The following is a 15,393-nucleotide window of genomic DNA, read 5'->3' as shown; positions in this document are numbered from 1 at the left end:
TTCTGCACCGTCCTCCTCGCTGTTTTGTGCGTGCTGTCGTTCACTTCCTTGTTTACAGCAAGGACTGTCTAAAGAGGACGAGACGCAAAGACCGTACGGGCGACGCCATGTTGCTCCATGGTGCTCCATGGAAGGAAAGAAACATGCGCAGTTGAGACCAAGGAAGCTGAACGCGGAAGTGTTGGCTGCATATAGCCTATTGCGCAGGTTTCTTTCCTTCCATGGAGCAACATGGAGCAACATGGCGTCGCCCGTACGGTCTTCGCGTCTCGTCCTCTTTAGACAGTCCTTGGTTTACGGCTCAGAAATAATGGCTCGTACCTCCTAATCTAGGGAACTCTACAGAGTACAGAGTTTGTTCACTGACCAGTCTTTTGCGTCATCAGAGAGAGAGAGAGAGAGAAAGTGTCGAGCATTTAGTGCTGCGTAAATGCTGACATTTCCCCACTGACCTAATAGAGTCTGTCTGCTTGTTCAGAGGGAGAAAAAGAACATTTTGACCTTCAGGCAGTTGGTTAATGTATTCTTGCACTCTGCAAACTGTATCTCCAAAGCATTAAATAGGCTATATGATGTTCTCTGTGGATATACACTCAAACGTGTACATATCCATACCTTGCCACCGGAATGCTAAATGAGGGCAAAGGTATAGTGGTACTGTAGGTAACGCTCCTTTAGGGATGTTTTAGCAGGAAAAAATATATATACTTGTCGTACATTTATTGAACGCCAATAAATAAAGTCACCAGGGGGACATGTTGAAATGACATGCCGAAAATAGGGACGCCAGGGTTAACCCATTTTGACCTGGGAACGATTCTGCAAATGTCTTCTAAATCCTGACAGTTTTCTGAAAAAGCTATGTTTCTATGTCAGTCGTTCTTCGATTTAAAAAAAAATAGCAGATCTACAAGCTCATAGCGCGCCACTCGGTGGCGCGCTATGAGCTTGTAGATCTGCTATTTTCCAATAGCTAAAGCATAACATGACACCAAAAGGGGTTCCCGCCCAGAATGGGTTAAAGTGGTTAACCCACTTAGACCTGAGGACGATTCTACAAATGTCTTCTAAACAGTTTTCTGATTAAAAACTGATTTCGGCCCCCAGAAATATATGTAATTGTCCGCCGGACCCCCATCTGAAAGTTTCAGAGAGTAAGTAATGAGTGTTAAAAACTAAACTAATCATCCGTGTGTAACTCGTCATAATGCAGTCGGGTCACGTGACCATCGACACCCAATCCCCCGTGCTGGCTGCGTCCCCCTTTGGGTGAGTAATTAAGTCCAATCTTGTTATCTCCTCCCCTCCAGCAAGGCTCTTAATTTCAGAGAACACATTAGGATTAAATTGTGAGTCTCCGGGTCTTTGCACCGTCCATGCTAACAGCAACACGATGTGTGGTGGGTAGAGGGAGGCAGAGAGTCGAGGGGAACGTCAACCTGGCAGAGCCAGGAAGAATCATCGCAAGGAAGGGGAGATGTGGATCGACAGAACGTGTGTGTTTTGGGAGAGTGCAGCTAATGATTTTCAACAGATGAGGAGGAGGAGGGATTGATTGGGGGTGGTGGGTGAGGGGTTGGGGTGCTAAGAATGTGGACGTCCGCCAGGAGTTTGGCACTTATATGCAAGTCTGGAAAAACGGGAGGCCAGAGAGGCTGAGGAAAGACACCAGAGTCTAGGAACGGAGGAGTGAAAGGAAGGAATGGAGTGATGAGGGTCCATTTGGTTACGCTATAGCAAGGGTAGGCAACCTTAGGCATGGGTGCCAACATTGGCACAGGGGAGGGTGGTCACTGGCACACTGGCATAAGTGTGTGAGAGAGATATTTTATTTTAATATTAAGAAGTATTAAAAAAAAGTCCCCTCACAGATATATAAATTACACCCTGCACATAATTCTACATTCACTCAAACTCTGGGCTCTGAGTCTGTGTGAAAGAAAATATGCCACATAAAAAGGTTATGTACAGCCTATGGACAATCAAAATCAGATGGAAATATTAAAAAATGTATGTGGTGGCATAATTAAACTTTGTTGATACGGCACACTGATTATCAAGAAAATGAAAACATGGCACTTCATGACAAAAAGGTTGCCGACCCCTGCGCTATAGCACACTCTCTGAGTAGTTGCAAATGGAAGAATTAACGCTGATGATTTTCGCTGTGCATTTCCTCTCCCGTGGAAGATGAATGAGTGTCCAGCGGACTCCCTGGACACGGGCCGGTGCGTCTGTGCTCGCCCGGCGCCGGGCCCATCATGGGCTGCTGCGTTCAGCTGGCACCCAGCCATCCGCCCGGCGCCGGGCCCATCATGGGCTGCTGCGTTCAGCTGGCACCCAGCCATCCCATCGCCCGGCACCGGGCCCATCATGGGCTGCTGCGTTCAGCTGGCACCCAGCCATCCCATTTCACCACGCAATAACACAGCTGCACCCAGAGAACACGCTCCTTTCGGAAATAAACCCAGGCGCTTCAACTCAGGCGGCGAGCATGAGGAGGAGCGCCGAATGCTGGCCTCGAGTCGTACAATCGCAAAATTGTAAGGAATTGGCCCGGGGCAGCATCAGGGGACTGATCTCTCCTGACCGGGGCAGCATCAGGGGACTGATCTCTCCTGACCGGGGCAGCATCAGGGGACTGATCTCTCCTGACCGGGGCAGCATCAGGGGACTGATCTCTCCTGACCGGGGCAGCATCAGGGGACTGATCTCTCCTGACCGGGGCAGCATCAGGGGACTGATCTCTCCTGACCGGGGCAGCATCAGGGGACTGATCTCTCCTGACCGGGGCAGCATCAGGGGACTGATCTCTCCTGCTCCCCCGGTGAGCGAAAGCCATCTTCTGGAAATGAGTCCATGGCCTTTCACTGCTATGAATGAATCGCAGTGAGCAGCAGAGCTGTAAATAACGAATACCGTGTGAATTTTCAGCTTGGAAATCATGGGGGGGGGGGGCTCACTGGCCTCACGTTACCGCCGATGGCAGCGGGAGGGAATGGGTTAAAGTAGCATGCGTTAAGCCCTAACCACACCAAAGGGTCAAGGCGGCTTTAGCGTTGTCCTGACCCTTAGCCCCCCCCCCCCCCCCCCGGGCCCCTTCCCTGTCCTGTCCGCAGTGGTTGGAAAGTAACTAAGTACATTTACTTAAGTACTGTACTTGAGTGCAATGTTGAGGTATTTGTACTTTACTTGAGTATTTCAGTGAATATTCCCAGTGCTTTTACTGTACTTTTGTTGAAAACTTTAGTTACTACTAGTTTACTTTGTAGATTTTGCCAAAGTATACAAGTATACTAATACAAAATAACTAATAAATCCTGTACGCCTAGATGTTCAGAGTAGAAAACACAACTAGCAACGTTCCAGTTGTGTGTCTAGATGTTCAGAGTAGAAAACACAACTAGCAACGTTCCAGTTGTGTGTCTAGATGTTCAGAGTAGAAAACACAACTAGCAACGTTCCAGTTGTGTGTCTAGGTGTTCAGAGTAGAAAACACAACTAGCAACGTTCCAGTTGTGTGTCTAGGTGTTCAGAGTAGAAAACACAACTAGCAACGTTCCAGTTGTGTGTCTAGATGTTCAGAGTAGAAAACACAACTAGCAACGTTCCAGTTGTGTGTCTAGGTGTTCAGAGTAGAAAACACAACTAGCAACGTTCCAGTTGTGTGTCTAGGTGTTCAGAGTAGAAAACACAACTAGCAACGTTCCAGTTGTGTGTCTAGGTGTTCAGAGTAGAAAACACAACTATCAACGTTCCAGTTGTGTGTCTAGGTGTTCAGAGTAGAAAACACAACTAGCAACGTTCCAGTTGTGTGTCTAGATGTTCAGAGTAGAAAACACAACTAGCAACGTTCCAGTTGTGTGTCTAGATGTTCAGAGTAGAAAACACAACTAGCAACGTTCCAGTTGTGTGTCTAGGTGTTCAGAGTAGAAAACACAACTAGCAACGTTCCAGTTGTGTGTCTAGATGTTCAGAGTAGAAAACACAACTAGCAACGTTCCAGTTGTGTGTCTAGGTGTTCAGAGTAGAAAACACAACTAGCAACGTTCCAGTTGTGTGTCTAGGTGTTCAGAGTAGAAAACACAACTAGCAACGTTCCAGTTGTGTGTCTAGGTGTTCAGAGTAGAAAACACAACTATCAACGTTCCAGTTGTGTGTCTAGGTGTTCAGAGTAGAAAACACAACTAGCAACGTTCCAGTTGTGTGTCTAGATGTTCAGAGTAGAAAACACAACTAGCAACGTTCCAGTTGTGTGTCTAGGTGTTCAGAGTAGAAAACACAACTAGCAACGTTCCAGTTGTGTGTCTAGGTGTTCAGAGTAGAAAACACAACTAGCAACGTTCCAGTTGTGTGTCTAGGTGTTCAGAGTAGAAAACACAACTAGCAACGTTCCAGTTGTGTGTCTAGGTGTTCAGAGTAGAAAACACAACTAGCAACGTTCCAGTTGTGTGTCTAGGTGTTCAGAGTAGAAAACACAACTAGCAACGTTCCAGTTGTGTGTCTAGGTGTTCAGAGTAGAAAACACAACTAGCAACGTTCCAGTTGTGTGTCTAGGTGTTCAGAGTAGAAAACACAACTAGCAACGTTCCAGTTGTGTGTCTAGGTGTTCAGAGTAGAAAACACAACTAGCAGCGTTCCAGTTGTGTGTCTAGGTGTTCAGAGTAGAAAACACAACTAGCAACGTTCCAGTTGTGTGTCTAGGTGTTCAGAGTAGAAAACACAACTAGCAACGTTCCAGTTGTGTGTCTAGATGTTCAGAGTAGAAAACACAACTAGCAACGTTCCAGTTGTGTGTCTAGGTGTTCAGAGTAGAAAACACAACTAGCAGCGTTCCAGTTGTGTGTCTAGGTGTTCAGAGTAGAAAACACAACTAGCAACGTTCCAGTTGTGTGTCTAGATGTTCAGAGTAGAAAACACAACTAGCAACGTTCCAGTTGTGTGTCTAGGTGTTCAGAGTAGAAAACACAACTAGCAACGTTCCAGTTGTGTGTCTAGGTGTTCAGAGTAGAAAACACAACTAGCAACGTTCCAGTTGTGTGTCGCGTAACGACGGAAGGTTTGAACGGAATCATCATCAAATAGGATGATATTTATGTCTCCTTGAAATCTGTGACTTTGGGGTTTTTTTCGTTTTCCATTTAGCTTCATGCAGGTTAGAATCATAAGGGTCCTGCTGTAAACCGCTTTAATTCTGTGATCCTTTTGACCCATTTAGGCCCGACGTCGAAATTAAAAAAAATGTCTTCAAGTTTTCTGAAAAAGCTATGTTTCTATGTCAGTCGCTCTTCGGTTTTTCAAAAATAGCAGACCTACAAGCTCGTAGCGCGCCACTCGGTGGCGCACTATGAGCTTGTAGATCTGCTAGGGCAGCGGTGGCAGGCATTGAACCCCTACCATGAAATGTTCTATGAGCAGGGTCTGGCTGTAAACAAGCATCTCGAGCTTAGTCCATTCACCCTGGGTAAACAAAGAACTTTGCTTTTGCTTTGCTTTGCTATTTTTCAATAGCTAAAGCATAACATAATGCTAACACCATGTTCCTTGTTGTTGTTGTTTTTCTTACAGTTAACACTACAAAGCACCAAATCCAGAGTGGCCTATTTTGAGGAACTTTAAAAAACGTGCGTGGCGTGCAGATGTTGTGGTGGACGGCTAGACATCTGCACGCCATGCATAGTTTTACACCTGCTACAGCACGCCTTCACTCCCAGTCAGCAGGGCGGCGCCATAGTTTACACCTGCTACAGCACGCCTTCACTCCCAGTCAGCAGGGCCGGCTCCATAGTTTTACACCTGCTACAGCACGCCTTCACTTCCAGTCAGCAGATCCGGTTCCATAGTTTACACCTGCTACAGCACGCCTGCACTCCCCCAGTCAGCAGGTCCGGTTCCATAGTTTACACCTGCTACAGCACGCCTGCACTCCCAGTCAGCAGGGCGGCTCCATAGTTTACACCTGCTACAGCACGCCTGCACTCCCCCAGTCAGCAGGTCCGGTTCCATAGTTTACACCTGCTACAGCACGCCTGCACTCCCCCAGTCAGCAGGTCCGGTTCCATAGTTTACACCTGCTACAGCACGCCTGCACTCCCCCAGTCAGCAGGGCCGGCTCCAGGATGACATGACTAAGGGGTTAAATGGTAAATGGTGCATTTATATAGCGCCTTTATCCAAGGCGCTTTACATAGATTGTGCATTACATTCACCCATTCACACACACATTCATACAGTGATGGCAGCGGAAACCATGCAAGGCACCAACCAGCACATCAGGAGCAATTAGGGGTTCAGAGTCTTGCTCAAAGACACTTCGACACTAACTCTGGGGGAGCCCGGGTTTGAACTGGGAACCTTGCGGTTACCATCCGGAAACTCTACCCCTGAGCCACCGCCGCCCGGGGGGCAGTCGAAACCTTCGAGGGGGCACACTTAAGTGTTGTTATTTTTTTTTGTATTTTATACAGCTATTGCGTTGTTAAATCTGGAGTCATGGGTCTCCTCTTCAATGCAAGAACAAATGTTACCTTGAATTGCAGTTGTAGACAGTTTGAATAGACCTACTAATGAAATAGTCTGCCTAGCACACTTCATTAGTATTCATCATCACCCATCTGAAAATATGTTGTTCTAGGGACCCCCCCCCCCCCCCCCCCCAGAAGCAAAGATTTGAGTTAAAAACGTTCGCTCTGAAAGAATATATATTCAAAGATTTGTGCCGCATTTTCACGATTTTTCATAAATAGCAGACCTACGTACAAGCTCATAGTGCGGCACTCGGTGGCGCGCTATGAGCTTCTATTTTTCTATTTTTGTATGCGGCCCGACGCGCCATCATGTACATCGTCTCCCAAATAGGGACAGCGGAACCATTCTGCTCACAGATCTGGTGCAGCCAGGAGCGTTTCGAAAGTGCATTATTTTTTTGCGGACTGCGTTATAACACGTCATAACACGCACACGTGCTCGGTGTAGCTCGGCCGTAAGACGTGTGCGCGCGTACACGCACACACACACACACACACACACACACACACACACACACACACGTAATGCTAAATCCTCACTTAGTGGTGTAATTTTGTGTGGTTACTATTTCGGGCCTGACACACTGAAAGCTTACAGTGCCTCTGCATCATCAAACGCAGCCGTTGCAGCTGCTCTGGACTGGAGGAGTCAAGTGGCAAGCACACTTAAGCAATATTACACGAGAGGGTGTGGTTTAACGTGATTATTGCCACGACAGTGATGCGGTCAGGAACGAGACGTAGTAGAGTTCCGCAAGCATCATTGAAGTGGCAATAATCACGTTAAACCACACCCTCAACTGTAATATTGCAATTATACAACAGTTACCCTTAAAACTAAGAAAATCGCTGAAATAATATATTTCTTTAATGACAGATGTAGTCACTACGACCACAAATGTCCCAAGAAACTAGCTAGCCTATAGCCACCGACTTTGCTGCGCTCTGGGCGAACAGAGCAGCTGAATTCTTTGTTTTGATTGGGTGTGGAGTGGTGCTCGTTTGATCCACGGCTAGAAGGCTGTTTCAACCAATCGGATGGCTTCCTCGAAACGACCTGTGGTATAATGGCGTTTCACTGTTCCATGCAGGGCCAAAACATGTTCAAACGACTTGCATTTTAATCTAGGTTTGTGAAATACTGCTTCAGTGCAAATGGCTGCAGATGACTCACCTCGGTTATAATCTATCATAGTGGTTCCCAAACTGTGGTGCGTGGACCCCCTGTGGTGCGTGGACCCCCTGTGGTGCGTGGGCCCCCTGTGGTGCGTGGGGCGCCTTCTAGGGCAGGGGTTCTCAACCCGTGGGTCGCGACCCCTCGGGGGGTCGCCAAATTATTTTAGGGGGTCCCCAAATTATTTAAAAAAAAAAAAAGCTCGTAGCGCGCCACTCGGTGGCGCGCTATGAGCTTGTAGATCTGCTATTTTTAAATAGCTAAATTATAACAATGCTTAAAACACCAAAAGGGGTTCCCGCCCAAAATGGTTTAAGGTTATTGTAGCAGTCAATTTATATTGGGGGTCGGGAGGGGGCGGGGCGGGGGTCCCGAGACATTGCCAAAGCATTTCCGGGGGTCCCCGGCCAAAAACGTTGAGAACCCCTGTTCTAGGGGGTGCGCGACATGAAAAGGCTAATGGTGGTGCTATGGAATTATTTTAAATGTATTAACATATTATGCCAAATATATGGCAAGTATAAGCAGACTATAGCCTATGCTGCATATATATGCCATATTCAGGTTCATATTATGTGCATATATAAATAGGAAATAAATGTCTCTATATAGCTTATGCAATTTATATTTCCATGTGGTGGGGGGGGGGTGTCAGCTAGGCCAGGAGGTAACAGGGCTGGCTATCAGTTTATTTTTTTAATTTTTTTGTAATTCCAAATCGTAATGAATAACCATGGGCTGTAATTTAATTTGAGAATGCTTTATTGATTTGTACATTTAACAGTCGAAGGCTACGTTCAGTGCAGACTGTGGTTTAGACCCGGGGTTCCCAAACCTTTTTCATGTCAAGGACCCCCAAATTGACACTCATTAGCCCTGCGGACCCCCATTTGAAAAGATATGCCAGGGACCCCCATTTGTTACACTCTCAGAGTTACAGGCCCATAAGGGCCCATTTGGTTCCAAACTATCATTTAGCTGGGGACCCCCTGGAACTCCCTCAAGGACCCCTGGGGGTCCCTCAAGGACCCTTGGGGGTCCCCGGACACTTTGGTTTAGACGTCTCATTCTGTGAACTCTGGGCTTTGATTACGTGGTCCGTGTGTCGACTGCTTTTCAGCAGGACTATACGCTGAAAATCCTGATTTATTCAGAACCCATTATCTGCCTCACATGGTGATAGCTGGGTCCACATTAACCCATTATCTGCCTCACATGGTGATAGCTGGGTCCACATTAACCCATTATCTGCCTCACATGGTGATAGCTGGGTCCACATTAACCCATTATCTGCCTCACATGGTGATAGCTGGGTCCACATTAACCCATTATCTGCCTCACATGGTGATAGCTGGGTCCACATTAACCCATTATCTGCCTCACATGGTGATAGCTGGGTCCACATTAACCCATTATCTGCCTCACATGGTGATAGCTGGGTCCACATTAACCCATTTGGACCTGGGAACGATTCTACAAATGCCTTCTAAATGTTTTCTGAAAAACCCATGTTTCTATGTCAGTCGTTCTCAAACATTTTCATGTCAAGGACCCCCAAGATTATATGTAATTTGCTGCCGACCCCCATCTGAAAATATGTTGTTCCAGGGACCCCCCCCCCCCCCCCCCCCCCCCCCCAGAAGCAAAGATTTGAGTTAAAAACTTTAGCTATAGAATATATATTCAAAGATTTGCGCCACATTTTCACGATTTTTCTAAAATAGCAGACGCCGCACTACGAGCTTGTAGATCTGCTATTTTTCAATAGCCAAAGTAAAACGCCAAAAGGGATTCCCGCCCAAAATGGGTTAAAAGCAAAATCATATTTATATATAAACATCCATTTTAACAGTAGCAACTAGCAATACATGAATTGTTCAAGGGTATAATATGCAAAACCTGCATCAAGTAGCATCACAAATCCCAACCACACAACCAACTCCCACCCACAACCAACTCCCACCCACAACCCCTGACAATCTTTCACAGAGGAGAAATTAATTCAGGGTTGACGGTAACTTCCATTAGCATGATCCCATTCAACTACTTAAAAGTCAAACCGTATACAAATAAAACAAAACTAACTTTGATTCAAACCCACATTTAAGTGCAATATAGATACATGTAGTGGATTTTCACAGGCGGTGAACCCCTTTTGGTTTTAAGCATTATGTTATACTTTAGCTATTGAAAAATAGCAGATCTACAAGCTCACTGAGTGCACCGAGTGCCACGCTACGAGCTTGTACGTCTGCTATTTTTGAAAAACCGTGAAAATGTAGTGCAAATCTATGAATATATATTCTTTCAGAGCGAACGTTTTTAACTCAAATCTTTGTTTCTGGGGGGGGGGGGGGGGGGGGGTCCCCTGGAACAACATATTTTCAGATGGGGGTCGGTGGCCAATTACATATCATTCTTGGGGTCCTTGACATGAAATATTAGGGATACAGAAACTGCGGTGCAGTGGCTGTTCAAAGGTAACGTTATACTTAGGTAGTCTAGGCTAAAAGACGTCTGTAAATGTCTTTATACTTAGGTAGTCTAGGCTAAAAGACGTCTGTAAATGTCTTTATACTTAGGTAGTCTAGGCTAAAAGACGTCTGTAAATGTCCGGCACCGATCCAGTTAATATTAATGGTGAGTACGGGTTGTGGTAAAAACCTACTTACGTACTTAAGGCCTGTAGGTTCCACGTCCATCGAGTGTTGACCAGGGACGCTAGTGGACCTTTAAATGCTTGTTTTGGTTCCATTTGTGAACTTTGAGAGCTAGAGACTTATAAGGGTCTATTTGTTTCCATTTGAGATAAATGTGACCAGATTTGACTGAGAGCCTGCCATTGCGCAAACTCCAGCTTTTCACCAGAGGTGAAAAACTTTTTTTTTCCTCTTTATTTTTATCCAAAATGAGTTAATAGCACAAGCAGACTCTTCACATACTAGATCATGCTGAAATAAGTGTCAACGCTGAAATTGACATGTAAATATGAAATGAATGCTTAAACATGTAGCTAGGTGTAATGTTAGAGACCACAGAAGACATGTAAATATGAAATAAATGCTTAAACATGTAGCTAGGTGTAATGTTAGAGACCACAGAAGACATGTAAATATGAAATAAATGCTTAAACATGTAGCTAGGTGTAATGTTAGAGTCCACAGAAGACATGTAAATATGAAATAAATGCTTAAACATGTAGCTAGGTGTAATGTTAGAGACCACAGAAGACATGTAAATATGAAATAAATGCTTAAACATGTAGCTAGGTGTAATGTTAGAGTCCACAGAAGACATGTAAATATGAAATAAATGCTTAAACATGTAGCTAGGTGTAATGTTAGAGACCACAGAAGACATGTAAATATGAAATAAATGCTTAAACATGTAGCTAGGTGTAATGTTAGAGACCACAGAAGACATGTAAATATGAAATAAATGCTTAAACATGTAGCTAGGTGTAATGTTAGAGACCACAGAAGACATGTAAATATGAAATAAATGCTTAAACATGTAGCTAGGTGTAATGTTAGAGACCACAGAAGACATGTAAATATGAAATAAATGCTTAAACATGTAGCTAGGTGTAATGTTAGAGTCCACAGAAGTGAACCTTTCAAGCCGGTTTTCTCAACTCGCTGTTTTCTGCAAGGCATTACTCTATAAGCCATATCTCCAAAACTGGTGGGTCAAACTGAACAACCAATATGTCAATTTCCCTGCTTTCATATGACATGAAAAAAAGAAAATTCAAAAACATCCAATGGCAGTCCCTCATTCAAATCTGGTCACAAATGAACACTCAAGGATTTGACACTATAGAGGTCCTATTGTGTTAAAAATGTGATTGTTTTACGGTATTTTAACTCATACATGCAGAATGTTTCATCTGTGAGTGCGTGTACGAGCATTAAGATGTCTTGCCTTTCCACACTCGGCTCTTTAGTTGGGAATCTGCAACGTTTGATCCACGAGAGGCCTCTGAAAACTAACGTTTACATCTGGTATAACCAGAGACATCATGTTACATATCTCTGGCTACCTCGAGCTGCTCAGCGGGTTGATCTTCTACACCAAGATCTTCTGCCCTTGAGGGTACGAACTTAAGGGGGCAGTACTTTAGACTACAGAAGATCTTCTGCCCTTGAGGGTATGAAGGGGGCAGTCCTTTACACTAGCAGATCTTCTGCCCTTGAGGGTACGAGGGGGCAGACCTTTACACTAGCAGATCTTCTGCCCTTGAGGGTACGAGGGGGCAGTACTTTAGACTAGAATATCTTCTGCCCTTGAGGGTACGAAGGGGGCAGTCCTTTACACTAGCAGATCTTCTGCCCTTGAGGGTACGAGGGGGCAGTCCTTTACACTAGCAGATCTTCTGCCCTTGAGGGTACGAGGGGGCAGTTCTTTACACTAGCAGATCTTCTGCCCTTGAGGGTACGAGGGGGCAGTCCTTTAGACTAGCAGATCTTCTGACCTTGAGGGTACGAGGGGGCAGTACTTTAGACTAGCAGATCTTCTGCCCTTGAGGGTACGAGGGGGCAGTCCTTTAGATCTTCTGCCCTTGAGGGTACGAGGGGGCAGTCCTTTACACTAGCAGATCTTCTGCCCTTGAGGGTAGGAGGGGGCAGTCCTTTAGATCTTCTGCCCTTGAGGGTACGAAGGGGGCAGTCCTTTACACTAGCAGATCTTCTGCCCTTGAGGGTACGAGGGGGCAGTCCTTTACACTAGCAGATCTTCTGCCCTTGAGGGTACGAGGGGGCAGTCCTTTAGACTAGCAGATCTTTTGCCCTTGAGGGTACGAGGGGGCAGTACTTTACACTAGCAGATCTTCTGCCCTTGAGGGTACGAGGGGGCAGTCCTTTAGATCTTCTGCCCTTGAGAGTACGAAGGGGGCAGTCCTTTAGATCTTCTGCCCTTGAGGGTAGGAGGGGGCAGTCCTTTAGATCTTCTGCCCTTGAGGGTACGAGGGGGCAGTCCTTTAGATCTTCTGCCCTTGAGGGTAGGAGGGGGCAGTCCTTTAGATCTTCTGCCCTTGAGGGTACGAGGGGGCAGTCCTTTAGATCTTCTGCCCTTGAGGGTACGAGGGGGCAGTCCTTTAGATCTTCTGCCCTTGAGGGTACGAGGGGGCAGTCCTTTAGATCTTCTGCCCTTGAGGGTACGAGGGGGCAGTCCTTTAGATCTTCTGCCCTTGAGGGTACGAGGGGGCAGTCCTTTAGATCTTCTACCCTTGAGGGTACGAGGGGGCAGTCCTTTAGATCTTCTGCCCTTGAGGGTACGAGGGGGCAGTCCTTTAGATCTTCTGCCCTTGAGGGTACGAAGGGGCAGTCCTTTAGATCTTCTGCCCTTGAGGGTACGAGGGGGCAGTCCTTTAGATCTTCTGCCCTTGAGGGTACGAAGGGGCAGTCCTTTAGATCTTCTGCCCTTGAGGGTACGAGGGGGCAGTCCTTTAGATCTTCTGCCCTTGAGGGTACGAAGGGGCAGTCCTTTAGATCTTCTGCACTTGAGGGTACGAGGGGGCAGTCCTTTAGATCTTCTGCCCTTGAGGGTACGAAGGGGCAGTCCTTTAGATCTTCTGCCCTTGAGGGTACGAGGGGGCAGTCCTTTAGATCTTCTGCCCTTGAGGGTACGAGGGGGCAGTCCTTTAGATCTTCTGCCCTTGAGGGTACGAGGGGGCAGTCCTTTAGATCTTCTGCCCTTGAGGGTACGAGGGGGCAGTCCTTTAGATCTTCTGCCCTTGAGGGTACGAGGGGGCAGTCCTTTACACTAGCTGGTGCTTTGAACTAGATCATTGGTTCTCAACCTTTTTATGACGAAGTACCACCTCAGAAAACATTTGGATCTCCGGTGTACATACCACCATTATGACGTTAAAATACGGCAAGCAAATAACAGTAGCCTAGCGCAGGGGTTCTCAACGTTTTTGGCCGGGGACCCCCGAAAATGCTTTGGCAACGTCTCGGGACCCCCGCCCCGCCCCCTCCCGACCCCCAATATAAATTGACTGCTACAATAACCTTAAACCATTTTGGGCGGGAACCCCTTTTGGTGTTTTAAGCATTGTTATAATTTAGCTATTTAAAATAGCAGATCTACAAGCTCATAGCGCGCCACCGAGTGGCGCGCTACGAGCTTGTAGGTCTGCTATTTTTGAAAAACTGAAAAAAAAAAAAAAACTGAAAAAATAATTTGGCGACCCCCCGAGGGGTCGCGACCCACGGGTTGAGAACCCCTGGCCTAGCGTACACCTAACCTATTCCCACCTAACCTATTCCCATCCTGTCCCATCCCATCCACAGGTTGAGAATCACTGATTCTAGATGATTGAACTGTGAATCTTTTACATGGATGTTGTGGAGCTGCATCTGACGTCTGCCTGCCTTTGGGATGTATATTATTTTATATATCATCTGACGTCTGCCTTTGGGATGTATATTATTTTATATATCATCTGACGTCTGCCTTTGGGATGTATATTATTTTTTTATCAGGTTTGTGATTTGCAGTGTGAAGACAGACATTTTGCTCACAACGTGTTTTGAATGAATTTGTCTTTTTGGATTAATATGCTTTCTTCTGTGAGAGCAATTTATTTTGGGAACACTAATGTGTGGGGGGGGTAAAAATATATATATATATACTTTTCTTCTTTTTGTCTTAAGTAATATTAGTAAGCAGCTTTTTTTACTTTTCTTTTTCTTAAACATTATTTTTTATAGAAGTAATGAAATGTATTTGTATGTATAATAAATGAATATGGAGCGTTATTATGGTTGTTCTCTTTGTGATCTGCTATTTTTCAATAGCTAAAGTATAACATAATGCATAAAACACCAACAGGAGTTCCCGCCCAAAATGGACTTTAGAAACGAGCCAGAAAAACCACAACCATCAACATCAATTCGCTTATTTCCATCGCTCAAAAAATTTATTTTTTTGTATATATCCTCTCTTCATAATGTAAACTAGAACTGCACTCTGTCGAGTGCTTACTTGCTTGTTGCACACTAGTAGGCCATAAATGGCCTACTAGTGCGCAAGCAGAGCGTGCAAGTGCTGTAGACCGCTATAAACTTTCAAATCTTAGTCTCACATATTGAATTATTAGATTTAGCTATTTTCTACGTACCTTGCTTCTGAAGGAAAAAAAGTAGTATTTTTAAGTATGGTAAAATCATCTTTACGTCACCGTCAACTATACTCTGGCATTGGTACATATATTCATCACGTCATATGCTCATATGTCCATATATGTGTATATGTCTATATGTATGTATATGTAGTTTTCTGAGTGGTTGGTGGTATAATGTGATCGGCTGGGTGGTTTGATGCCTATGTACTTGACACTGAAACATCATCATTACGTCACCATCGTCAACCAATTATACCCTGGCATTGGTACATAATCTTCATCACGATTCACGGAAAACATACCTGCACGGTCAGCTTCCGTATGTCCGTATGACATCATATCACGTGCATTCTAAGGGACATTGGTACATATCTTCATCACGTCATGGGACATATGCTTCGTAGCATGACAAAAACACACCTGCACGGTCAGCTTGGGGCCAACATATGACGTCATAACATGTGCTGGCCCCAAACACGCGCATCGTAGCACCTGACTGAAAACATGAAACATGACTTGCACGCTCTGCTTGCGCAAGTCATTAGCACAACACCCCATAGCCC

At 45.5% G+C, this 15,393-nt stretch overlaps 2 protein-coding genes across 4 annotated transcripts in view; both read left to right on the top strand.

Annotated features, from left to right (window-relative positions):
* The window catches only part of nf2a (NF2, moesin-ezrin-radixin like (MERLIN) tumor suppressor a), a 66,508-nt gene extending 52,043 nt beyond the window's left edge, over nucleotides 1–14,465 (top strand). For 2 of the 3 annotated variants that reach the window (XM_079517152.1, XM_079517153.1), the window contains one exon: nucleotides 5,569–6,572. In XM_079517152.1, the coding sequence (XP_079373278.1) occupies nucleotides 5,569–5,619 (51 nt within the window). In that variant the 3' untranslated portion in view covers nucleotides 5,620–6,572. Of the gene's footprint in view, nucleotides 1–5,568; nucleotides 6,573–13,997 lie in introns of those variants that run through there. The other variant, XM_079517151.1, reaches the window with a different exon arrangement.
* coq5 (coenzyme Q5, methyltransferase) overlaps nucleotides 1–15,393 on the top strand; it is a 120,227-nt gene that overhangs the window by 91,241 nt on the left and 13,593 nt on the right. The window lies entirely within an intron of this gene.

Source organism: Electrona antarctica (genome assembly GCF_951216825.1).
Source record: "Electrona antarctica genome assembly, chromosome: 12".
In the NCBI taxonomy this organism is placed as follows: domain Eukaryota; kingdom Metazoa; phylum Chordata; class Actinopteri; order Myctophiformes; family Myctophidae; genus Electrona; species Electrona antarctica.
The sequence above is the reverse complement of the archived record's forward strand: the minus strand, read 5'-3'. Positions and strand labels throughout refer to the sequence as shown.